Consider the following 25,793-nt stretch of genomic DNA (forward strand, 5'->3'; position numbering starts at 1 on the left):
TTCAGGATCCAGTATGTTCTCTCTTGGTCAGGACCACAGTGATGAACTGTGGAGTATTGCCACCTAGAGAGCTGTTAATGATGCTGATGCCTTTTGAGCTTTTCTCCGTCTGTGCGAGTAGTACCATGTTTGTTTGTTTTGAGATGGAGTCTCATTCTGTCGCCAGGCTGGAGTGCAGTGGCGCGATCTTGACTCACTGCAACCTCCGCCTCCTGGATTCGAGCGATTCTCCTGCCTCAGCCTCCCGAGTAGCTGGGATTACAGGCATACGCCACCATGCCCGGCTAATTTTTCTATTTTTTTTAGTAGAGACGGCGTTTCACCATGTTGGCCAGGATGGCCTCGATCTCTTGACCTTGTGATCCACCCGCTTCGGCCTCCCAAAGTGCTGGGATTACAGGCGTGGGCCACCCCGCCCACTCTCTTAACCACAGTCAGCTCCACGTTCTCCCTAAGCCTCTGGCTTTTGGAAATCTAAATCCAAATGCTCCCTCTCTGCCTATCTCTCTCTTCCTCAGCTGGGAAGTTGCCCTAGTTTGCTCTGGCTCATTTATATGACATTGAAAAGAGACCAAAATGTAATTTTTCTAATGGCAAAATACAGCAAGAAGGAGGGGAATGTTTTAATCAACTGGGTGTATTCTCCAGCGGGGAGCAAGAACTTCATTTTAATTTCTCATTTCCCTTTGATGAAAACTTCAGTGAATTTTTATCATGTGGAATTTATAAGAAGGCTGGGTTTAGGTAATCAGCTTTAATATTTATACTCTTAGGGAAAGAAATAGGAATCATTAGCAAGCCTGCATAATTAATGAATAAATTATATTTCCCTTTGTTTTCTTTCAGGTACAAGGAAATGCTAGAACTAGTGATCTCAGCCAGCCTCACTGTAAACAGCGCTTGTCTGGAGAAACTGAAGTTTCACCGTGCTGGCGTCACTGTGTGGACTCTGAGTGGCAGAGAAGGTAGGCTTCCTGCTGTGAGTTTGGGTCAACAGGTGTGGTGGTCCTAGGTCACCCTGAGAATATCGTAAGCGACAGACACGCATCCTTTCCAAAGTACTGTCCTTAGGACAATTTCTCCCCCTGCCATTTAAATGCTTGCCTCTGAACCAAAACTTTGGCATGCCTCTCTGACAATTCTGTCTCGTCGTTAGAGATAAAAATATGCTCGTTTGTATCTTGAACTTCCTTTCTTGGTCTCCAATTCCAAGAAATGCTGACACCACCACAGATGATAGTCACTTTGGGGTGAGTCCCAGGCCCAGCCCTTGGATGTGTTTTGCAGTGTCTGCTTCCGGCTTTGAGCTCTGTCCTCTACTCTGTTCTGCCATCCCCTTGTCCAAGCAGGCGTCTTGCTTACAGGGGTTTGACAGTAGGACAAGAACTCGTCTGCCTCTTGCTTTCAGGTCGGGTTGGAGTCAAGGAAGCAGAGAAGAATCAAAGTGGTTTAAAAAAGTATTGGCAAATGATGCAGTCGAACTAGTTTTCACTAGAACAATTCCAGCTATTGTTTGTTCTGTTTCGGATCTGTCAGCCTTCCTGGTAGAGCTTGGAGTTAGCAAAAGGCATTAAGCTATTATGTTTAACTATTGGGCTTAACCCTTTCTTTGGCTGACTTCGGGATTTGCTGCTGGTGTCCTGAGACCCCCTCGTTGTTTTTCCTTCACTATCTGTTTGACACCAACTCATAGGGCACAAATGCTGTGTAACTGTCTTGGAAAACCAAAGTGACTTGTGTCTAGTGGAATATAACATCACAAGGAATTGGCTTTGAAGCCAACCCAGGCTCCCATGAGTAATTATTGCTGTCAGCAAGACAATGACATTTCTCCTTACATGCTGGTTACAGAGCTGGAACTGCACTGATGAAAGTACCACCAAGTGGCTTGGGCTCTCATGCCAAAACTGGATGGTGAAGAGCACACCCTCATTCTTCCTGGCACTTTGGACCATTCTTGTAAACCGCCCTGGGGCCTTTGAGAGTTTAAGAAAATTTACTGAGCCCTGTTCAAAGACAGTCATCATTTTCTTTCCAAATAGAGACACAAGTCCACTTAAGTAGAGACACAAGTCAACTGTCTTCATTTGAGAGCCGGTAGTAACAGGAAAGGGCATAGGCTGCTGAGTGGGGAATCCCAGCCCCACTGCTTCTCAGCCAAATGATCTCAGGCAAACCGTTTAACTTTTCTGAGCCTCAGTTTTCTCACCTGTCAAATGGGGGCATAATGGCATACTTCATAGGGTGCCGATTACAAGGAGGAAGTGAGGTGATGGGATGTAAAGTGTCTGGTACACCTTGGGGGCATGGTGCCTGGTTAAATGTACCATTCCATCGTCGTTCTCCTCTGAACCAAATAACCACGGTAAATTCAAAACCATGGTTGCACACAGGGCAGCCCGTAGCCACATCTGGCCCTGGAGTTTGTCTTTGTTTGGTTTACACTATGTTTTAAGTAAAAGTGAATTTGTAAAAATTGGGAGCACTCACATACAAATCTGGAGTTCTAGTTTCTCTTAAAAGGCTGAAGGCTGGCTAGGAGCAGTGGCTCACACCTGTAATCCCAGCACTTTGGGAGGCTGAGGCAGGCAGATCACGAGGTCAGGAGTTTGACACCAGCCTGACCAACATGGTAAAACCTTGTCTCTACTAAAAATACAAAAAGTAGCCGGGCATGGTGGCACATGCCTGTAATTCCAGCTACTTGGGAAGCTGAGGCAGGAGAATTGCTTGAACCTGAGAGGCGGAAGTTGCAGTGAGCTGAGATCGCACCATTGCACTCCAGCCTGGGCAACAGAGTGAGACTCCGTCTCCAAAAAAAAAAAAAAAAAAAGGTCTGAAGGCTTTAGCAACTCTGGGCCTCCACATTCCCTGCTGGCTGCCACTAGTAGGAGCTGAGAGGCAGCTGTCCTGTAGGTGAATCCGTGCCTCTCCCTTTTGTCCTTCATTTTTATGAGCACCTACTTTCTGCCAGGCACTGTTCAAAGCAACATAACTCTAGATTCATTCTCCCCCTCCCTCTCTATCACCGTCAGAGCAAACACTCGGCACTTGTCATGTGTCCGGCATTACTCTATTTAACTCATTCAATCTTCACAACTCTAAAAAGTGGGCCCTGTTATTATCCCCATTTTACAGATGAGGAAACCAAAATGCAGAGAGGTCAAGCAGCTTGATTGGGATGGCACAGATAGCCCAGATTTGAACCTACATAGTCTGACTTCCGAGTTTATTCTCCTGATCAGTACTCTGTACTGTTTCTCATTTAATTATTGTACAACTACTAGGCTATGAGCCCATTTTACAGACATGGAAGTTGGAGCATGGAGGAGTTACGTAACCAGGTTAAAGTCATACCAGAATCAAACCCAGGCACTCTGGTTCCAGAGTTCTCGCTTGTAAACCATTTCTAACTCACTTTCTGCCAAGTCGTAAGAGTCTCCAGACCCTAGATCTTCAATTCTCGCACAGTGGTGAAATCCACAGACACACTCCTTTTTGTGACTTGGAGCTGTCAGTGCCCTTTCTAGTGCCCTGGAACAAGCTGGCTGCCATGGTGAAGACTTTGAGGGTGGAAGCGATGGGGCAGAGAGAGGTTGCTCCCAAATTCAGAACAGGTAGCGCCAGTGAGGTCAGGTTACACACACACACTTTCTTTCTCATGGGGCAGGTGGTGAGCTCCAGAGACTCTGCAGGGGACATTCCACCCTGGAGCGTGACCCCTAAGTGCCGGATTATGCCTCTCCCGCTGCCTGGCCTCCTGTTCTCCCTCGTCCTGGGCCATTCCTTCTATTACAGAGTCTTTACTAGGTGGCTTCAAAGATCCTACTCAAAGGAGGACCCCAGAGAGTCATGAGTCACAGGACCCGCACTCAGGGGGATTCTGGAGGGAGCCAAGAAGCTCCCCAGTGGCTTCCGTTGCATTCTCACCTCTGCTTCTTACCGGCCGTGGGACCCTGGCTAGTGGCCTAACCTCCTTGAGACCTGTTTGCCCCATCTGTTTAATGAGAGTAATTATTCCACCGACCTCACAGACTCAATGTGAGGATGAAATAAGTTAAAACAGGGAGTGGTTTATATTAAGTTAAAACTTATTCTATGCTTTTTAAGCACACTAAGTTTTAACTTAAAAAGTATAGAATAAGATCTGAATTCCTTATCCTTGGCCACCAGGCCCTACTTGTCTATCCCTGGAAGCCTCCCAAACTCATCTCCCTCCCTATCGCCTTTGCTCCTTGGGCCCAGCCCCTGGCCCCTTTTCCTTTGCTTTAACTGAGAAGCATGATTCTGCGCCCTGGACCTTTGCACCTGCTGTTTCCTCTGTCTGGACCAGTCTTCACCCAGGCTCTGCAGGACCAGCCCTCCCTCAGTTCTCATCAGAGAGGTCTTTCCTAATGAAAGGAACTACCCCTTCCTTCCTTCATTTGTTTGTTCATTTATTGAACAAATGTTTAATCAGCCATGTGCCTGGCACAGTTTTAAGTACTGGGGAGACAGCATGGAAAACCCTATCCTCATGGAGCCCACACTAGGGTGCTGACAAAGTAAAAAGCTGACAATGACGATGAAGAAGTATATAGCACGTTGCATGGTGATGCGTGCTGTGAAGGAAAAAAGCAGGGGAGGAGGATGAGGAATGCAAGGGTGGAGGGTTGCAGTTTTTGTTAGGGTGGCTAGAAAAGAGCTCCCTGAGAAGATAACACTTGAGTTAAGACCTGTAGGAGGTAAGGGAGGGTGCCAGATGGCTACACAGAACAAGAGCCTTATGCACAGAGAAGACAGCAAGTACAAAGGCCCTGAGGCAGCAGTGTGCTCAAAAAACTTTACATATATTAATACAAACATATATACATATACATATGTAAATTTCTATTCCTGTTTAGCATGCAACTTAGTGCCTGGCTCATGGTAGATCCTTAAAAATTATTTCTGGGTGAGTGAAGGGGTGGGTGGATGAAGACGGGGTGGGTGGATGAAGACAGAGTGGTGCTGAGGAAGCCCAGATAACTTGAGAGGCATATTGGCTCTGAATCCTTAGTAAAGTTTCCTTCACTTCCCCCTGCCTCATTTTCTACATTTGCATCGTACTGATAATAATTTCCTTGCTGGGTTGTTGTGGAGAATAGAGAGATCATGCTCATGCAGTCCTTGGCACAGTAACCCTGGTTTGTTTGTGGGAACCACTTGAGAAATATTACCTATTATTCTTTATGATTCACGGGAAAAATGGATTTGAATTGTATCCTGTCTCTGGGAAGGGGTGGTGGGGAGTTACCCTGAATAGAGGAAAATTTTTCTTTTAAAATGCAAATGCATTTTTCAGAAACTGATGCTCTAATCTCATTAAGTGTTTCCAAGGAGCTGCTCTCACTTCCTGCACCTCCTCTGCCCTGGGCGTGACAAGACCTCATTTTCAGTTTCAGTCTCACCGGTTCCAACCTGGAACTGATGGGTTTTGATTCATTTCATCCAAGCCAGGCTGAGCTGCCCAGACCTTCGCCCAGGTACTGGCCTGGGGAACCACATGTCAGCTTCATCCTTCTCACCTTTAAGGCTTTTGTAGTCGTTCACACCCAGAACAACCTCTACCTGTGCGGAACAGAAATCCCGTTTTGTGGGGGCAAAGGGTGCAATAATCCCATCGTAGCCTCCACAGGTAAAGAACTTCCATTGGTGGCAGTAGCTCACAAATGTCACAGTCTCGAACCACTTTCTGTCGTGTATTCAGACCACCTCTACGGCCACTTGGTACTAATTTGTTTTTTTTTTTTTTTTTGAGACTGAGTTTTACTCTTGCCTCCCAGGCTTGAGTGCAGTGGCGCGATCTCGGCTCACTGCAACCTCTGCTTCCCAGGTTCAAGCAATTCTCCTGCCTCAGCCTCCCGAGTAGCTGGGATTACAAGTGCGCACCACCACACCCTGCTAATTTTTGTAGTTTTAGTAGAGGCGGGGTTTCACCATGTTGACCAGGCTGGTCTCCTGACCTCAGGTGATCCACCCGCCTCGGCCTCCCAAAGTGCTGGGATTACAGGCGTGAGCCACAGTGCCCAGCCTGTTGTTTCTTTAGAACAACTCCTTTGAAATAAATTCATTTTAAAAGGATGACTTAAACCAGTTCCAGAAATGAAGAGTTATGACTTTGATGCTCTTGTTATGATTCTAATGTGCATAAAATTAATTTGCAATGTTTTCAGTCAAAGAGGGAGTATTTATAGACTCCCGAAAACCATCGCACTCTAGGACTTGCCGCCTCATTCCTTTCTGTCCTCAGTGGCACCTCCCACAAGAGACAAAGGGCTTGCTCATGGTCACAGAGCCTCTCAGTGAGAGTCAGAATTGGGGCACACACTTCTGGACGCCTAGCGTGGTGTCTTTCCAGCTGTCCCTGTCCCTAGTATGGGAGTGATTTAAATCACCCACACGAGGAAGATGAACTGATACAGTTTACAGACGTGTACCTTCATAGCAGAGACCCGCCTCAAGACATCTCGCTGGCACTACAGATTGTCTCATCTCTCTGGGGGATCCCTTAGACGCCGGCCCCTGGGGTCCAATTAGGCAACATAACAGCGGTTGCTGCTTTCAGAATCATTAGCTTCTTAATCCTCCCAGTGAGAGGTGAAAAAAGTGTGAACATTCAAATTGGGCTCATGGATTTAAGTGGCTTAACCAAGGGCCCCCAGGAGAGCTGAAGCTAATAATAGCTCCTCTGTGCTCAGCACTTAACCATTTGCCAGGTACCTGTCCCATCTGCATATGTGCAAGATACTGCCCCAATTTGCAGATGAGAAAACTGAGACTCAGAGGGAAGAGGTGAAGGGCACAAGGTCTCATGGCCGTATTGCAGCACAGCCAGGATTGAAATTTGGATCTGACCCCTTAAGCCTATGTGTTTTCTTTGGAAAGAACATCAACAAATTATGAGACTGGGTTGTAGATTTGGCCCATAGTAGGTGCATGATAAACATTTGTTGACTGCATGAATGAATGTGTGTCCTCGGGTAAGTTGCTCCACACAGTCACTCACATACACAATTGCACATAGTGTGCACTCAGTACACACAGACTGAAGCTTTAATTTCCTCTCTTAAAACTGGATCTTTTGCTTTGCACATTTATATTGTCTTCGTGGCCCCAATACGCACTTGAGTTTGTGTCTTCTGAAATGGAGATTTCTTTTAATGAACCCCACATTGTGATAATGCTTAGTGATGTGTAATTTGGTATTAGCCAGTGGTCTAAACTCTCCTCAAAATGTGGTCTGTGAACCTGCAGCATCAGCGTCACCTGGAGGCTTCCTTGACCAACAATCAGAGCCTGTGTTTTAATAAGATCCCCAGGTGAATCCTGGTTCCAGGTGCGCTGGTCTCCAATGTCCATTGCTTCCTTTGCACCTTGTTATAATTGCAGTCAAGTACTCATTTGTGTGATTATTTGTTTGTCATCCATCTCACTCACTAGACAGGAGGCTTCAGCTCCATCAAGACAGGGACCCTGACTGCCTTGGCTCACAGTATTAGTCCATTCTCGCACTACCATAAAGAAATACCTGAAACTGGGTGATTTATAAAGAAAAGACTTTTAACTGGCTTACAGTTCCAGCCTCAGGAAACTTACAATCATAGTAGAAGGTGAAGGGGAAGCAGGCTCATCTTCCATGGCTGGAGCAGGAGGAAGACAGGGGGGTGGCAGGTGCCACACACTTAAACAACCAGATTTTGTGAGAACTCACTATCATGAGAACATGATAGAACTCACTCACTATCATGAGAACATGAAGCTATGGGAAAATCCATCCCCATGATTCAGTCCTCTCCCACCAGGCCCCTCCTCCAACACTGGGGATTACACTCACTATTGTAACCCAGTTCTGAACTCATGCCTGGCACTGAATGAATGAATGAATGAGCTCAGCCCAGAGGCTGCGGCCATCTGCTCAGCTGATCCCTCTCTCCTCACCCTGAGGAAGCTTGGGAAGAAGAGGAGGCTTAGAGTTTAAAATTCAGAAGGAAATAGAGGAGGCACTCTGTCCTCCCTACTTGGCAGCCAGCTAGCCCATTATGCATCAGCCACAGCCCCTTCATCCTGTGGGTCCATTCTCAAGCCTTGGGGGAGGATGAAGAAGGGGCAAAGCTCAGAGTAAAACAGATTTGGTTCTGTTGGGCGCCAGGTCATTAGAGCTGCTTTCACTACCAGCAAAGTGGATCAAAGTTGCCATCAATGACTTCTCCATTGACCTTGACCTCATAGCCTACATGATCCAATATGAATCCATCATGGCAAGTTCAATGGCACCAACAAGGTTGAGAGCAGAAAGCTATGATCAGTGGGAAGTCCATCTCCATCTGCCAGGCACCACATTCCAAAGGGGGCATTGCTGCCACTGAAGAAGTTGCCTTCATCACCCTAGAGATGCTTGGGGCTCACCTGAAGAGTGGTATCAAAGGGGCATCATCTCTGTCCCTTGTGCTGATGGCCTGTGTTCGAGATGGGGGTGACCTACTCCCTCTAGATTTCCAGCAAGCCATCTGCTTGTCCCCCCAAAAGGATCTATGACAACCATGGCATCATAAAGGTACTCGTGACCACTGCCTGTGCCCTCTCTGTCCCTCTGGCAAGCTGTGGTGCGATGGCCATGAGACTGCTCAGAGTGTATTCAGTGGCACTGCCAAGGCTGTGGCAAGGTCATTCATGAGCTGAATGGGAAGCTTGCTGACACAGCCTCCTGTGTCCCCACCCTCAGTGTGTCTGTCCAGGATCTGACCTGCCATCTAGAAAAAGCTATTGAGCACAGGGACATCAAGAAAATGGTGATGCAGGCACCTGGGGGTCATTGAAAGAAATTCTGGCCTACACTGAAGACCACGTTGTTGCTTGCAGCTGTGACAGTGATGCCCACTCCTCCACCTGTCGCACCAGGGCTGGCGTTGCCCACAACCACCAGTTGGTCAAACCTACTTCCTGGTACTGTGCGGACGTTTGGCTACAACACCTGCAGGGTGGACTTCCTGGTCCACGTGACCTCTGAGGACTAAGAGCTCTGGACCGCCAGCAAGTGCACAAGAAGAAGAAAGGCATTCTCTGCTCCCGGGCAGTCCCTGCCCACCTCTGTGCCAAAGAAAAGAATCTCCACCCTTGACACTGTCCCGTCCAAGGCTCCCAAAGCAGGGAAGGAGCCTAGAGAGCCCTGCCTTGTCATGTGTATTAATGATAAAGATGATCAATGAAGTCCACACCACCCTAGCCATGGAGAAAGGAAGCAGAAAGGGAGGAAGAAGATCATTCCACATGGAGCACTCACTCTCCAGTTTCTCAATTCCCCCGGGTGTCCTGGCATGAAAAGGTTAAATGTGATTGATACCAGCAGACAACAGGAAAAAAGCCTGTGTTTTTCAAAAATCACACAATTGCCAGAGGAAAATCTCTTTGCACTTCCAAATGCCTGTTTCTCGCTTTCACAGTCTTCCTGAGGTTGCTGGGGTGGGAAAGGGAGAGTATTACAGGTCTGCGTAGTGGGGGAGGGGAACCTGTCTGCCTGGGGAAGGCAGGTTGCTCAACAATTCAGAGGAACTGGGTGGAAGCTTGAAAAGGAGCTGGGCGAGGCAAACATGCAAATCATGCCATGGAGATTGGCAGAAAAGACGCTTGCCTCCGATTTATGGAATGCCGAGTTAATTCGAGCCCATAGGAATGTTGTTCCCATAGATTTAGATTTTTATGAATATTTATATATTTATGAAAGAAAACATTCCAAATGTTTAATTCAGTAACTTATGCAGTACTAAATGCACTCAAGTCATGGGCTTTTACCAGGAATGAGACTGTGACTGCTTCAGAATGAGACAGTTCATTCTTGAACCCTGCGGGAGGAGGAAGAAGGGGTGATATGGGGTACAGGACACCCCGCCTAGGAGCAAACCCAGGGTAGGGAAATCAGCATTGAGTGAGCGCCTACTGTGTGCCAGGGGCTTTCCTTGACATTCGGCTGCTGCTGTTCTAACCTTTTCTTGGAATGTGGTACATAATGCGAAATATATTTCTGCATTGTTGAACTCACACGCATGCACACACAACACATTCTCACACCTGTACCTGCAACAAAAGTGTTACACAATTCCTTCTTACTATGGGCGATACATGCTGCCATCGTATATCATAAAATAGGCACTTCTCCTTTTCTTAATTCCAGTTATGAGTCTCTAAATGAACTTCAAGACCACCACCCCCGCCCCGACCCCAGTGGTTTGGGACTTGAACAGAATTTCGCTCAGCCAGAGGGAGGGAATTAAGAGTGTTGACCTTGGAGTCACACAGCTTTTGGGTTCAAGTCCCAGTTCCCTTGCCCATGACTGTGTGACTTGAACAAGGCACTTGACCTTTGGAGCCCTGGTTTCTTCATCTGTACAATGGGGTTAATAGCGTTGCATGCTCAGAGCACTGTTGTGAAGACTCAGTGAGAACCTGTCTATATGCAGTTAACAAGGGCCTGGCACATAGTCAACCTCTAAGTGAATGCCAGTTGCTCTTATGACAATGACTGTCATTGTCAGCTGTAGTGTCATGGTTGAGAAGACAGACTCTAGAGCCAGACCACCTGGGTTCAGGTCACAGATCCACACTATACTTCCTGTGTGGCCTTGGGTGAGTTACTTAAGCTCTCTGTGCCTACAGCTGTTCATCAGAGGATGAGAATAGAACCTTTCTCATAGGGTGGTTATGAGGATTCAAATAATTAATCCAGGTAAAGAATTTAGAAGAGAGCTTGGCACGTAAAAAGCACTGGGTAAATGATGGCTATCAGCATCATCTCATTTCATCCTCTCCTGTCCTTGCAAGATAAGTATTTTCAACCCCATTGCAGAGCGGGGGAGCTCTGAGGCCCAGAGATCGAGGCAACCTGCCTGAAGTCTCATAACTAGGAAGTGGCAGAGTTGGAAGTGCACGTTGGTCTCCTGAGCCTCCAGCACAGAGGCTGAGACAGGCTCAGAGCGCCACAGCCTTAGGGTGCGATGATGACACGGCCGCTGCCCTACAGAACAGGGAGTGGGCATTGGCAGGTTGACGCTGTTGCCATCAGTACACACATTATCTAGAATTTGTCCAGGACTCTGCAGTGAGGACATTGAGTTGCATTGTTCAAGATGATGGAGCACAAAAGTACTACCCAGTACACTCTCCCTATGTGAAATTATCCTCTGGCAAATGTCTCTCCCAGCTTAACTCTGTCACCTTTTCATCACCCCCTGCATATTGCCTCCCATCGATGATTGGACATTGCATGCCGAGGGATTGGGTGTAAGGTACTTGCATCAGGAGCCCAAGTCTCATCCATCTCTCTGCTCCACCACCCTAGGTGGAGCTCAGGAGATGATCCAAGAGGTTCCTTCCCCTAAAGTGTTGAGGCCAGCTGCACCTGCACCCCATGGACTGGAAGTGAGGAGGCAGGGGAGGAACATCAAAGCGATGTCATTAGAAGAAGGGAAATGGATGTTGGATGAGCAAAGCCAACCGATGTCTGCCATGCTGGGGTTCTTGGGGGTTGCTTTTGAGGAGGGAAGGGAGCGGTTTTCCATCCAGGAGTGGAAATGGCACCGGCTTGTTCCACTTCCCAGCTGTGCTGCTGCCTAGTCATGTGACCTGGCCCAAGCACGTTCCTTCTGTCTCAGTTTCTCCATCTGTACATAGATGGAGAAATGGACCCTACTCTGGCGTTTCAAAATGTTATGGATGCTTTATATGTCATTTTTCCTTAATTGCCCGGAGACAAAGCGCACCTAGAAAGGGTTCTGAACTCCTCAAGAAGAAGAGTGCTGAGATGTGGCATCTCAGATAAGCATCTGTGGTGGAGAAAGCCGCGGGCAGCACCCCTCCAAGTCTGCTCCTGCTTAAGTGGTGTCTAAACTCACCACCTCTGCAGAACATCACCCTAGTCGCTAAAACCCTTCCAATTTTTCTTTTTCTCCTCCAGGCATCACCAGATCAGCCCCCCTGAGAGTGTCCCAGCTCTTCTCCAGGTGAGTGCCATTCACTTGTCTCCTGCTCACACACCCTCCTTTTCTTCTCTCTTGGAAGGTAGAGGTTGAGAGAAAGGGCCCTGGAGCCAGATTCCCTGAATAGGAATCCCAGCCGCAGCACTTCCTAGCTGAGTGAGCTTGAGCAAGTCACTCCACCTCCCTGGGCCTGAGCCGTCCCATCTGGGAGAGGGGGACAGTCGTGCTGCCTGTCCCCACGAAACAGCAAAAGCAGGTAAAACACACTTAAAATGGGGCCTGGAGCAGAGTGTCCTCAGAGTCTTAGCTATTATTTTCTTCTTTCTTCTCTTCATTCTTTTTTAAAAATTCTTTTCTTTCTCCCCTTCCTCTCCTTTCCCATGCATAGGAAATTTCTCAATTTCTTCCTTCCTTTCCCCCCCCCCCCCCCGTCTTTCTCTCTCCTTTCCTCATTCCTTTCCTTTCCCTTCTTTTCAACCTCCCTTCTTTCCTTCCCCCTCACCCCAACACAGTGTCTTGCTCTGTCATCCAGGCTGGAGTGCAGTGGCACAATCTCGGCTCACTGCAACCTCTGCCTACCGGGTTCAAGCAATTCTGCCTCGGCCTCACAAGTAGCTGGGATTACAGGCTCCCTTCTTTCTATCCTTATTTCTCTCTCCCTTTTTCTCTTTCCCTTCCTCTCTTCATTCCCCTTTTGTCCCTCATCCTTTTCTCTCCACCTCTCTCTCCTTTTTCCCCTTCCTGCTTTCATCATTTCTTTATTTTATTTTAAGTTCCAGTATACACATGCAGAACATGCAGGTTTGTTACATAGGTAAACATGTGCCATGGTGATTTGCTGCACCTGTCAACCTATCACCTAGGTATTAAACTCGCATGCATTAGCTATTCTTCGTGATGCTCTCCCTGTCCCCTGCCCTCCCCCAACAGGCCACAGTGTGTGTTTGTACCCCTCCCTGTGTCCATGTGTTTTCATTGTTCAGCTCCCACTTATAAGTGAGAACACGCAGTGTTTGGTTTTCTGTTCCTGTGTTAGTTTGCTGAGGATAAGGGTTTCCAGCTTCATCTGTATCCCTGCAAAGGACATGATCTTGTTCCTCTTAAATGGCTGCATATGTCCTTTTAAATGGCTGCATAGGGTGTACATGTACCACATTTTCTTTATCCAGTCTGTCATTGATGGGCATTTGGGATGATTCCATGTCTTAGCTGTTGTAAATAGTGCTGCAATGAACATACGCGTGCATGCATGCTTTCTTCCTCCTCTACCACTCACATATCACTCCTCAGTACCTAACCCCACATGAGCCCTGGCAACTCGGAGATGGATGAGATGCAGTCTCTGTCCCTGGAGAGCTAGTCTAGTGGGAGAGATAAACCAGGAAATCAGAGATCTCAACCTGGTGCCGTAAATGCTCCACCACAGGCACACGCTGGGGCAGTGGGAGCTCAGTGCTGGAATGGCCTTGCCCAGAGCCCTTTGGGTGCTGCCCTTGGGAGCAGCCATCCTGAGCCCGCTGCTGCATGCCATGCCCTGGGTGCCCCTCAGGCCAGGTGGTGAGCTCCTCAGCATCTGGAAATCATCCTTCTCCAACATTGGAGCAGCTGTTGATAAGGAAGGCATTTTCTTTGCCCTCCTTTCCCTCCAGAAAATGTTTTGGGGAGTATTAGTAGCAACCGAGGACTGTTAAATCTACCTAACTTTTTTAAGGCCTCAGAGTTAGAAAGCTCCACCATCCTTCCTCTGGGTTTTAACTTGAGCCCCTGTTTAATCTGAGCCACTTGAATGGGTTTTGATGGCAAGCAGGAGTTGATCGGCTTGGGTCTCCAGCTTCTATTTCTCTTCTAAGGAAGGGTGTGAATTGGGAACATTTTCAAATAAGGCTGTCTGCTCTGCAGGTTGCATGCTTCTGAGTGCCCCAGAGAGCCAAAATATTGATGAATGAGACGCTTTCCAGGACTGGGGCTGACATCTCCAGCTCAAATGAGTTTCTTATGCATTTTGCAACAGGTTCCCCCCAAATAACCCTTTATCATGGCAGTAGTCAAAAAGAAAGACGGGGATAAGGGACATCTGTTTATAATTCCATAAACTTTTGCATTCACCTGCTATGAGGCCTCAGGTGGAGGAGGAACTCTGGAAGCAAACAGGCTTTAACGAAAGTGATGTCACATAACCAAAATGGAATCAGACACAGATTGGGGAATCTCATCAACATTTACCTGTACGCTTAACCCGGTTATGATAGTTAGACGCATGATAGTTGTGGTGTCTGGGGGAGGATGGCAGAGCGGAGGGGTTAAGGATGTGGCCTCTGGAGCCAGGGTTCAAATTCTGTATCAGCCGTGTGCTTGTGACGTGTTATTCACCTTTCTGCCTCTGTCTTCTTACCTGTAAAATGGGGATAGAAACAGAAATTACCTCCAAGACTTGTCATAGTTGTGGTGGAGTTTAAATGAGCCGATTCACATGAAGTAACTAGGACAGTGCCTGGCACGTAGGCATGAGAATTGACTACCTTTACCGCTAAGGGAAGTGGCCCTTGTAGGGATTGTTGCAGACAGGGTGTGATTCGGTCTCAAGAAGTGGCTGCTGCTCAAATCCAGCTTATTGATAGCACCACACAGGAGTGCAGATCCAGGTATGCTGAAGCACCTGGTTTTCAAGAGAAGGGAGACAAAGCGAGCGTGTGTGTGTGCATGCCTGCGTGTGTGTGCATGTGTGTGTGTATGTGTGCGTGTAACCTGGTTTTCAAATATTAGCAACAATTTCAAATTAGGAAAAAAAAAAATAACTTCAGTGGCCAAAGAAATTATATCCATGGATCTGTGGACTGGATGTGGCCCCTAGGCCACCATTTTGCTCCCTTTGTGTTTGAACAACTCACCTGGACTTTATTTATTGCTATCTGCAGGGCTGGATGAATCCCAGTCCTGTGAGAAATAGCAGATTCATGGTTCCAAGCATGGGCTCTGCAGTCAGACTCCTTCGTTTAAGCTCTATATTTACCACTTTGTAGCTGTGTTTTCAGCTCTCTGAGCTTTGGTTTCCTCATCTCTAAACCAGGAGAGATAAGAGCCTCCACCCCAGGGATTTCATAAGAGCATCCGTGAGATATAATGTACATACCAGCTGCATGTGACATAATTCCCAACTCTTAGTGAAAAACACACAGTGCTTGGCAGCACCCACAGTACAAATATCTTAAGTAGGGAACCCCACATCCTAGCCCATTATAGAACCTGTTGTTCTCCGTGGAGTAGAGAACCCATTTGTGGTCTTTGGTTGCAAGCAACAGAAATCAACTCTGGCTGATAAAAGTCTAAAAGAACTTTTGGGGGAATATCTGGAGTAGCTCAAAACATAAATGAAATAATCAGGCCTTGAGAGAGATTAAGAATAGGACAGATTCAGCATTCAAGCAATATGGAGGATTTAAATTCTCAAGACAGAGTCTGATTGGAAGATCTTGCATCATGTCCCCACCCCTTAGCTAAGAGCAAGACATCTTGATTGACAGCCCTGTTAAAGCTGCAGTCAATTGAGAAGGTATCTAAATTAGGACAATCGGGGTAGGATAGGCTATGCTATAGTAATCAGTAAACCTCGACATCTCAGTGTCTTCACACAACAAAGGTTTGTTTCTTACTCACATGAAGTCCAATGTGGATGGGGTGAAACCCTCCAGGGCAGCTCTCTCTCCTCCACAAGCTGACTCAGGGATCCAGAGTGTTTCCATATTATGGAATATGTGCCCTCCACAGTTGCTGTCTTAACCTGTGCCCTCCACAGTTGCTGTCAAAAGAGGAGAAAGGACAGGAGTGTTGCAGGGGATGTGTTCATTGGCCAGGCCTGCGAGTGGCTTACAGCATATCTATTTACATTCTATGGGGCTGAACCCAGTGACACAGCTGAATCTGACTGTACAGGAGACAGAAAATGTAATCTTCCTGCTTCCCTGGAAGAGGAAAATGAAATGGAATTTGGTGAACATGTACGTTGCCTCTGCTCTGGAAAGAGCAGAACCCCAAAGAAAAATGGGGGTGTTGATATCAAGATAAGGAAGAAGGGGTGCCAGACTGGGCTTGGAGATTTAATCTTCTCTCTTTCCACACAGATCTTGCCCACGTGTCCTCCCCAGCCAGCCTTCCACAGCCATGGCAGCCTACGGCCAGACGCAGTACAGTGCGGGGATCCAGCAGGCTACCCCCTATACAGCTTACCCACCTCCAGCACAAGCCTATGGAATCCCTTCCTACAGTGAGTAGCAAACAAGTCCTTACTCTCCTCCTCTGGTCCCCAAATCATGGTCTTTGTTCTGCACTGTTGTCTCAGCTAAATGTGGATTGATAAACACAACCAACCTGATTCTGGATTAGAGATAAAGGGAAAAGAGTAACACTTTAAATATGGTTCAAATTCTATAGACTATAATATGAAGACCCTTTTTGATGGCAAGAATTGGAAGTTGAACCTAACCTGGTTTAGGGAAAATCGGAACTGAATGATTTGCATACTGAGAGATCTGTGGATACAACCCTCATCAGGTATGGCTGGATCTAGGTGCTAAAGTGTCATCACGAGGAGTAAGTCTCTTTCCATCTTCAGATGCTCCCAGCAAGTTCTCCCTGCATGACAGCAAAGATGGTGCCTGTCCACTCAAGGTTTGCATCCTTTTAGCTCCAAATGCCTAGTGGAAGGAGAGCTCATCTTTCCCAGAAGTTCCAACAGAATCGCATATTGGCCCTCATTGGCCCAAATTGGGCCATGTGACGATGCTTATAGCAAGGCAAGGAGAACAGGGTGATGGAGATGAGGAAGCTGAAGCCTGTGGATTGTCTATGCAGGAGGGGTGGTGTTCTTAAAGGAAAACAGAGTGGTTGTATTGGGAGAAGGAGAAATGGATGTGGTGGGGGACGGGGCAGAAACAACAGACCTCCCACCCTTGACTGTTCACATCTTACAGCTAAGAACCGAAGACTTGCGAACCTGGCTCACCGTCCATGCCCACCTGCCCTTGCCTCTGGCCTTGAGTCATGCTGTTCCCTCCCCTCCTAGCTGATATCTTAACCAAAGCCCTTTTAGTAGCAAGTGACAGAAACCCAAGCTAATCAGCTGGAGGAAACAAGAGTTTATTGCCTATGTAGCTGGAAAAACCTAGGGCACTGGCTTCAGGCAGGCCTGGGTCCAGGTCCTCAAGGAATGATATCAGGACTCAGCCTCTGCTTCCCTTTCTGTGGACCTCAGGCTCAGGCAGTCTCTCCCACTGTGGTGGCAAAGACAGCCCTGGAAGTTTCAGGTTGCAGTGCCCCCCCAAAAAGAGAGCCCCCACTGTCTAGGACTTCCCGCAGAGTCCCAGGAATTTCTCTACTGGACTCCTACATCCATCCAAGAAGACAGGTGCTGTGGGTGGCCATATTTGGCCACATGTCCACCCACAGAACCAGGGGTCAGGTCAGCCTCACCCAAAACAACGGATCTGAAGGTGAGGAAGGGGTGGTTCACAAAGGAAAAGGAGGCAGGAAGAAACTACGCTGTACCTGGCCCCAGATTTTTAAATCTGTATGTGTAATTTCAAATTATCATGCACGGCATAAAGGAAGCAGAGACTTGTTTTAGGTTCTAGGGCCGGGAAAGGCCTTTAAATAAGGAACGAATTCAGCTGAGAACTGAGAGAGGGCCATGTGCAGGCATAGACAGGAGAGCATCCAGGCAGAGGGGCAGCCCCTGGGAATGGGGAGGAACTTGGCAGTTCTGAGAAGACCAATGGCTGGAGCACGATGGGAGATGAGGTGAGTGAGGTGGGCGGGGCCTCCGAGGCCCAGGAAAGATTTGGGGTTCTGTTCCAAGTGAGACAGGAAGCCACTAGAGGGTTTGTAAGCAGTGGGTAGTAGGATACAACTTACGTGGGGTTTTTTAAATTTTTATTCTTATTTTTATTATTTTTAGAGACAGAGTCTGGCTCTGTCTTCCAGGCTGGAGTGCCATGGTGCAATCATAGCTCACTGCACCCTCTACCTCCCAGGCTCAAGCAATCCTCCTCCCTCACCCTCATGAGTAGCTGGGACTACAGGCACTCACTACCTCCCCTGGCTAATATTTTTTATTTTTTTTTGTAGAGACAGGGTCTCACTTTGTTGCCCAGGCTGGTCTTGAACTTCTGGCCTCAAGCAATCCTCCTATCTCTGCTTCCCAAAGTGCTGCAATGACAGGCATGAGCCACCGTGCCCAGCCTAGATTTTAAAGATCATACTGGCTGCTGTGGTGTGTCTGGCTCAGATGTAATCAGGAAGAGAAGCAGGAAGGCCGGTTGGGAGACAGATGAAGCCTGGAGCAGGAAGTGTTAGAGGCCTGGGGCGAGGCCATGGCAGTGGACAGACACATGTAGACAGAATCAAGAGCAACTCTAGAGGCGGAATTGATAGGTCCTGTCGAGGCATCAGACCAGGCTTAGTAATCGTCACCATCGTTGACTTCCTGTCACTCACATTGGTTTATTTCCACTAATTCCTTTAATCCCCACCTCAACCCTACGAGGAAGGTCACCTCATTATCCTCCCTTGAGCGATAAAGAAACAGAGACTCAGAGAGGTTAAATAATTTACCCAAGGTCACCCAGCTGGTTGGTGGCAGAGGTAGAATTAAGCCCGGGTAGCCTGGCTCTGGACCCCGAGCCCTCACCCGTGGGGTTCCGACGCCTGGCTGTGCATTCTGTAAATCCTGGGGGATTACCTATGACAGACCTTGGCCAACAGGTGTGGACATCTTTTCTAACTTTCTTCCCCTCCTGTGCTAGAAGGCTTAGAATACAATCACACATAAGTTACCCTGCTTGGCTGAGAGCCAAGAAAAATGAAGCCATATTCTTTTTCACATAAAAGAGAAAACTAGCCCTGTTCCCAGACAAAACATGGCATCAGAAGGAAATCAATTTGGTGCAAAGTTATTTTACTGTCTCAGTTACTTTTGGAGCATCTGTTCCTGGATAATACAGTGTAGATGATAAGAGCACATGTCCTGGAACTGCGCTGCCCGGATTCACATCCTGCCCTTGCCTGTTGCAGGCTGCAAGACTCTGAGGGAGCAGCCTCCCCTCCTTAAACCTCAGTTTTCACGTTCATACAATGGGAGTAATACTAAGTCTACCCCTCTCATGATTGCTGGGGGGGTTAAATGAGATCATCTACACCAGGGATTGGCTAACTTCTTCTGTAAAGGTGCAGGTCGTAAATATTTTCTACTTTGTGATCCATATGATCTTTATCACAACTACTCAGCTCTGCCATTGTGGCATGAAAGTAGCCAGACCATATGTAAACTAATGTGTGTATCTGCGTTCCAATAAAACTTTATTTACACAAACGGGCAGTGGACCAGATTTGGTCCATGACCCTGATCTAGATGAAGGGCTTCCTCACCAGGGCCCACCCCAAGAGAAATGCTCAACAAATGTCACCTGTCCCAGTAGAAGCGAGGCTGCCACACACACACACACACACACACACGCACACAGAATGTCCATGTCACTGAACAATAACAGGTGGATGAAAAGCCGTTTCCCTTTATATCTGCCTGTGCCTGAGCAAGCCGTGTTTGCTCATCGTCTGGACAAACCTTGTTGAATCTTGTCAGGAAACTTTTTTCATTGCTCCTTGGCAAATAGTGCTATTTACTTTGTTTAAATAGCTGCAGGAAATAACACAATTGAGCAAACTAGAGACAAGGACAGAGTATTGAGTATTTTTTTCTCAATTTATTATGCAATATTAAAGACACACATAGTAGAGTAACACTACGACACCTATGAACTGACCGTTCAATTCAAAAAATAAAGGGAGGTGGCCTTCCTTTCCTCTCAAAGATTCCTGTGCCCCCAAATTTCATGTTTATCATTCCCCTGCACTTCTTTATGTAGAAGAGATCAGCAAACTTTTTCTATAAAGAGCCACATAGTAAATATTTTTGTCTCAGCAGACTACACAGTCTCTATCTCAACCACTCAACTCTGCCATTGTATCATGAAAGCAGCCATAGACAAAGCATAAACGAATGGCTGTCTATGTCTCAAAAAACTTTATTTACAAAAATGAACAGCAGATCACATTTGGCCTATGGGCTGGAGTTTGCTGACCTTTAGTGTAGAGTATTTTAAGCATTTTTTAAAATTTACCTATATTGTGTCTTTTAGTACAGATTCTTTTGTAACTTGCTTTTTCCACCCAACATTATGTCTGTAAAATGTATCCATATTCATACAAGTAGCTGTAGTTCATTCATTTTCACTACTGTATAATATTCCACTACTTGACAGCACCGTAATTTATTTACTCATTCTTTAGATAGTCTTTTAGGGCTTTGTTTCTCATTACATAGGATGCTGCGATCAGCATCTTTGTGCGTTTCCCAGGGGTGGAAACCTACGAGAGGAATTTCTGGGTCGTGGGTTATAACCATTCTTCACTATCCTGGATAATGGTAAAGAATTTTTGTTGTCTCTGACTGTGTAAAAAGCCACTCCAGAACTTAGTGGCTTAAAACAACACTGACGAATTATTTCTGTGGGCTGGCCAGGTGGGCCTGTTGCTGGTCTCCCGCAGTCCCTCTCACGCTGCTGTGCTCAGCCAGCAGGTGGGCTGGGGCTGCCTCGATGGCACACTGGGGCCTCCCTCTCATGTGGTCCTTCCTCCTGGGTTTCTTCAGGCTTGGTGGGCTCCGATTCCAGCAGGCTGAAGATGGAAGCTTCAAAGCCTCTGGGTGCTGAGTCTCCAGAACTACCGGGCGTGGTGGCACACACGTGGTCCCAGCTACTAGAGAGGCTGAGATGGGAGGATCACTTGAGCCTGGGAGGTCGAGGCTGCAGTGAGCCGTGAGTGTGCCACTGCACTCCAGCCTGGGTGACAGAGTGAAATCCTGTCTCCAAAAAAAATGTAGTTATATATTTATTTTAATATGTATTTTATATCTATATATGTGTGTGTTTATATGTGTGTGTGTGTGTGTGTATATATATATATATGGAACCTGTGATTCCTTAGTCATTATTGCTTAAGGCAAGCAAATAGTTTTAAAATTGAGTCGATTTTTTTTTTTTTTTTTTTTTTTTTTGAGACGCAGTCTGTCCCTGTCACCCAGGCTGGAGTGCAGTGGCATGATCTCGGCACACTGCAACCTCTGCCTCCCACGTTCAAGCAATTCTCCTGCCTCAGCCTCCTGAATAGCTGGGATTACATATGTGTGCCACCACACCCAGCTAATTTTTTGTATTTTTTGTATTTTTAGTTTCACCATGTTTCCCAGGCTGGTCTTGAACTCCTGGCTTCAAATGATCTGTCTGCCTCGGCCTCTCAAAGTGCTGGAATTACAGGCATGAGCCACCATGCCTGGCCTGATGTTTAAAAATAACATGAAATGAATCATTATATGGATGGTGCTGGGATACGGGAAAACTAAGCAAATGGTGCACAACATTGAAGATAGGGAAGCGCTCATTTGGTCCAAAACCCTCATTGTAGTCATGAGGAAACTGAGGCTTGGAAAGCAGAGGGCACCTGCCTCAGTGATATCCCAGAGCCAGGACAGGAAACGAGGACTCTGGACTGTGCCAAGTGCCATGGGCTGATCCAGAATTCACATCACTGAGCACCTGCTCAGGGGGCTGTTGATATTTTAAACACGACCCATCTCCTGTCTCTCCTCTGCTCAGATCCCTCCGGGGCCCCTCTCAGGATCAAAGCCAAAGGTTTTCCACGGCAGTATCTTTGCCCCATCCCCATCTTGATGATCTTTCTGACCTCATCACTCACCCTCTCCCCACTCCAGCCTCACTGGCTTCCTTGCTGTTAATTCATCCAACATACCAAGTACGCTTCTGCCTCAGGACCTTTGCACATGCCTTCCCTCTGCCTGGACAGGTATTCCTTCGGGTATCCACGAATCTTGCTCCTTTGCATCCTTCAGGTCTTTGTTCAAATGTCTCTTCCTCCATGGGACCTCTTCCTCATCCTCCATGGGACCTTTCCGGATCACTCTGTTTGAAATTTCAAATCCCAACTCCCCTTGACCAACTTTGCCACCTCCTTCCCTGCTTCATTCTTCTTTTTAGCACCATAAGACTCTAAATGGAGTCCAAAAGATTTAATCATGTTTGGAGAATTGTGTTAGTGTGAGGTTCATAAGATGGAAGGGAAAAGTGTGTGCCGCTGAGCGTGCCAGGGAGTCTGGGAGCCAGTCATGTTGTCTCTTGTGTTACCCAAAAAGTATTTCGTATGCTTCTCCTCTACTGTGGGTTTTTATTTGTTTTTCTACTGTCATTCTCTTCCCACTAGCATGTAAGCTCCAACCACTACAGTATCTCCAGCATCAAGATCTGTATCTCCTGGCCTGTTGCAGGTGCTGAGCTAATAGTTGTGAAGGAGTGAATGAATACTTAGTGGCTGTCTGGTTTTGACACCCTCTCTGAAATCCACACACTCACTTTGGTACTTCCATGAGCGGAAGCCAGTGGAACTTGCAGATAGTTCACGAGCACCTTTTCGGAGGCCTCTTTCTCTTTGCTATGAAGATAGTCATCAGAGATGCCTGGGGAGCAGGAGGTCTGATGAGATCAGTCTGCCTCTGGGCCAAACCGTGACCAGATTTCCTTTGAACACAATCTCTTAGAGCAATGTTTCTCCATCTGGTTTAAAAGACCAGTTTTCAGGTTTTTGCTTTTTAATTGCCATTCCACTATGGACTAATATTTTCATAAAATAAAATGAATTGCTAGAAAAATCAAATTAAAATATGTATTTATTTATTTATTTGAGATGAAGCCTCACTCTGTAGCCCAGGCTGGGGTGCAGTAGCGTGATCTCAGCTCACTGCAACCTCCACCTTCTAGTTTCAAGCAATTCTCGTGCCTCAGACTCCTGAGTAGCTGGGATTACAGGTGTGCACCACCACACCCAGTTAATTTTTGTATTTTTAGTAGAGATGGGGTTTCGCCATGTTAGCCAGCCTGGTCTTGAACTCCTGACCTCAAGTGATCCGCCCACCTCGGCCTCCCAAAGTGCTGGGATTACGGGCATGAGCCACCGTACCAGGCCAAATTAAAATGTTTTAAAAGCATACTAAATACAAGTCTGGACAAATGGCCTTAGATGTCAGAACAATGCCAAGTTGCTGCAAAAGTTTCTGCATGTTTACTTCTCAGTGTCTGACTTTCTCATTCTGAATTTGTGACTGATACATGGACTGCAGTCTGGACAACAGACTTACAGGATGAAGGCCCTCGTGCACCTTTGCCATTTTCATATTCTCTTCTTTTTCTCATGGATTAGAATTTTATGATCCAACCACTTCAGCAAACAAAAGAAGAGGTGAAAAACTTTATTTTCTTTTCTTTCATAGTCATTCATTCACCAGTTTTTGAGCACCTACTATGTGCAAGACAGGGAGCCACATATGGGGAGACTTCAGGGTACAAGAGGGACCCAGCCCTTCCCTCCTGGAGCCTCCAGCCTAAACAGAGAGCAGAGTCAGCAGTGAACTGGGATGAGTGCCAGGCAGGAGAACGGCATGCTACTCAGGGCTGACTTAGGTCATAGAAGGCCTTTCTAGGCAAACAATATTTGCCTAATAGAGAAGAGGGAGGTGTGGGTTCCAGGCAGAGGAAGCAACATATGCAAAGGCTTTGAGTCCAAAGACATTGTTGAAGTTTGTCTCTATCTATTTAAAATGGACAATGTAGGCATCCTTAGATGCAGCAATTTCTGTCTTGTATCCAACCAAGACAAACACTGTGACACTGCTGGAGGAAGTATGTACATTTCATCTTGGATTGTAATAGTAAAAACTGGCATCAACCTGGATTTCATCATCAGGGAACTGGCTGAGCAAGCAGTGATATTTCTGATTTCGGCTTTCTATCCCCTCACTAAAATAAACAGTGTCTGAGCATATGGCTTGAGCAAAGTAAGCGAAGGAGCCCAGGAAAGGCAGTGAGGTCGGAGGGGTGGGCAGAGCCCACACAGGGCCTTGGGGGTCACTGCACTGCAGAGTTTAGATTTTACTTTAGGTGCACAGTGAGGCCGACTGTACCCAATGCAACGTTAACCACTCCTGGTGGACTGAGCAAAAAGAAGGTGCTGTAGAAATATTGCTTGTTGCTGCCATCATTGTTGTTACTAAAGTCTGGCACCTCAATGGCTTAAAACCCCTCACACCTATTATTGAGAAGCATCAAGATAAGGAACCTTGACTTCAGAGTTATCTGCCAATTGCAAGACCCCAGTCCAATGGATGGGCAATCTCAATTCCCACATCTTTAAAATGAGAGAAGTACTATATTGCCTGTTTCGTGAGACTGATGTGAGGACAAAAGAGATGTGTGCTTTAATTACTTCGTTCAGAGCCTTTATGTGTTCCTTCTTTCCTCTTTAATTTCCTAACAACCCATCATTTCACAAGAAAGGAGGCCTCCAACCTGGGGTTGCAGGAGAAACTTTCGAGGTCACCAATCAATGAAGCAAACCATCTAGGACTCCAGCCCAGATTTCCTGACTCATAATCTATCTGTTTTTACCTTACTAAGCATTCTCTTCTTTTGTGGGGTTGACAGGGTAAGAAGGAGGTAATTTCAATAAGAAAACCATCAGCAGAACTGGAAGTGTTCTTGAAAGAAATGAAATTTTAAACAGCAATGAGATACTGTTTTATACCCATAAGATAGACAGAGATAAGCAATGTTTGATAACACAGTTGGTGTGGTTGTGGAGAAGCAGGGCTCACTCAGTGCTTGGAGAGAATGTCACCTACAATGTAGGGAGCACCATTCAGCAACATGCAAGAAAATTTAAGACGCTCTTGCCCTGGACTCGGTGATTCCAACTACTGGGAATTTACCTAGAAGACTTGCGCGTGTGCACAAAATGTGTGTGTGTGGTGTGATGACTATAAGCTGCAGCAAATACATATGTATATGCATGTAGGTACATCTATATGTTAAATATATTTTCTGCGTGTGTGTGTGTGTATATATACACATTTGCTGCGTGTGTGTGTTATGTGTGTATTTGCTGCAGCTTAAATTAGAGTCATAAAATCTAAAAACCACCCAAAAGTTAATGAATAGGAAACTGGTTAAATGATGGGGAAACCACACATTAGAATGTCACACAGCCATCAATACAAAGTAAGGAAGAACTTTATAAGCTCATGAAGAATGATCATTATCACATATTATGAAGCAGTAAAAGAAAAAAAAAGAAAATGAAGAATTTATAGAATACTCCAGTTTATTTTTTAAAAGATGGAATAGATATATACGTTACATAGGAGATCAAGACCATCCTGGCTAACATGGTGAAACCCCGTCTCTACCAAAAATACAAAAAAAAACTAGCCGGGCGAGGTGGCGGGCGCCTGTAGTCCCAGCTACTCGGGAGGCTGAGGCAGGAGAATGGCGTAAACCCGGGAGGCGGAGCTTGCAGTGAGCTGAGATCCGGCCACTGCACTCCAGCCTGGGCGACAGAGCGAGACTCCGTCTCAAAAAAAAAACAAACAAACAAAAAAGATATATACGTTACATATGTATATTATATACATAACTGGTATATGCACAGAACTTGTCTGGAAGTGAATTGTGTTCCATGAAGCTGGTAATCGTGGTTGCCTATAGGCAGAAGAGCTGGGGTTTGAGGTCAGGGATAGGAAGAGATACTTTATGCCTTTTGTACTATTGGAATTTTCTTTTTTTTAAATTTATTTTTTATTATTATTATACTTTAAGTTCTAGGGTACATGTGCATAACGTGCAGGTTTGT

At 46.5% G+C, this 25,793-nt stretch overlaps 1 protein-coding gene across 3 annotated transcripts in view; it reads left to right on the top strand.

Moving 5' to 3' along the window:
* EYA2 (EYA transcriptional coactivator and phosphatase 2) overlaps positions 1-25,793 on the top strand; it is a 297,682-nt gene that overhangs the window by 96,143 nt on the left and 175,746 nt on the right. For all 3 annotated transcript variants that reach the window (XM_003904648.2, XM_021920974.2, XM_009215985.4), the window contains exons 2-4: positions 847-965; positions 11,969-12,014; positions 16,109-16,251. In XM_003904648.2, the coding sequence (XP_003904697.1) occupies positions 857-965; positions 11,969-12,014; positions 16,109-16,251 (298 nt within the window). In that variant the 5' untranslated portion in view covers positions 847-856. The remainder of the gene's footprint in view (positions 1-846; positions 966-11,968; positions 12,015-16,108; positions 16,252-25,793) is intronic.

The sequence above is a fragment of the Papio anubis genome, chromosome 16 (assembly GCF_008728515.1).
Source record: "Papio anubis isolate 15944 chromosome 16, Panubis1.0, whole genome shotgun sequence".
Taxonomy (NCBI): Eukaryota; Metazoa; Chordata; class Mammalia; order Primates; family Cercopithecidae; genus Papio; species Papio anubis.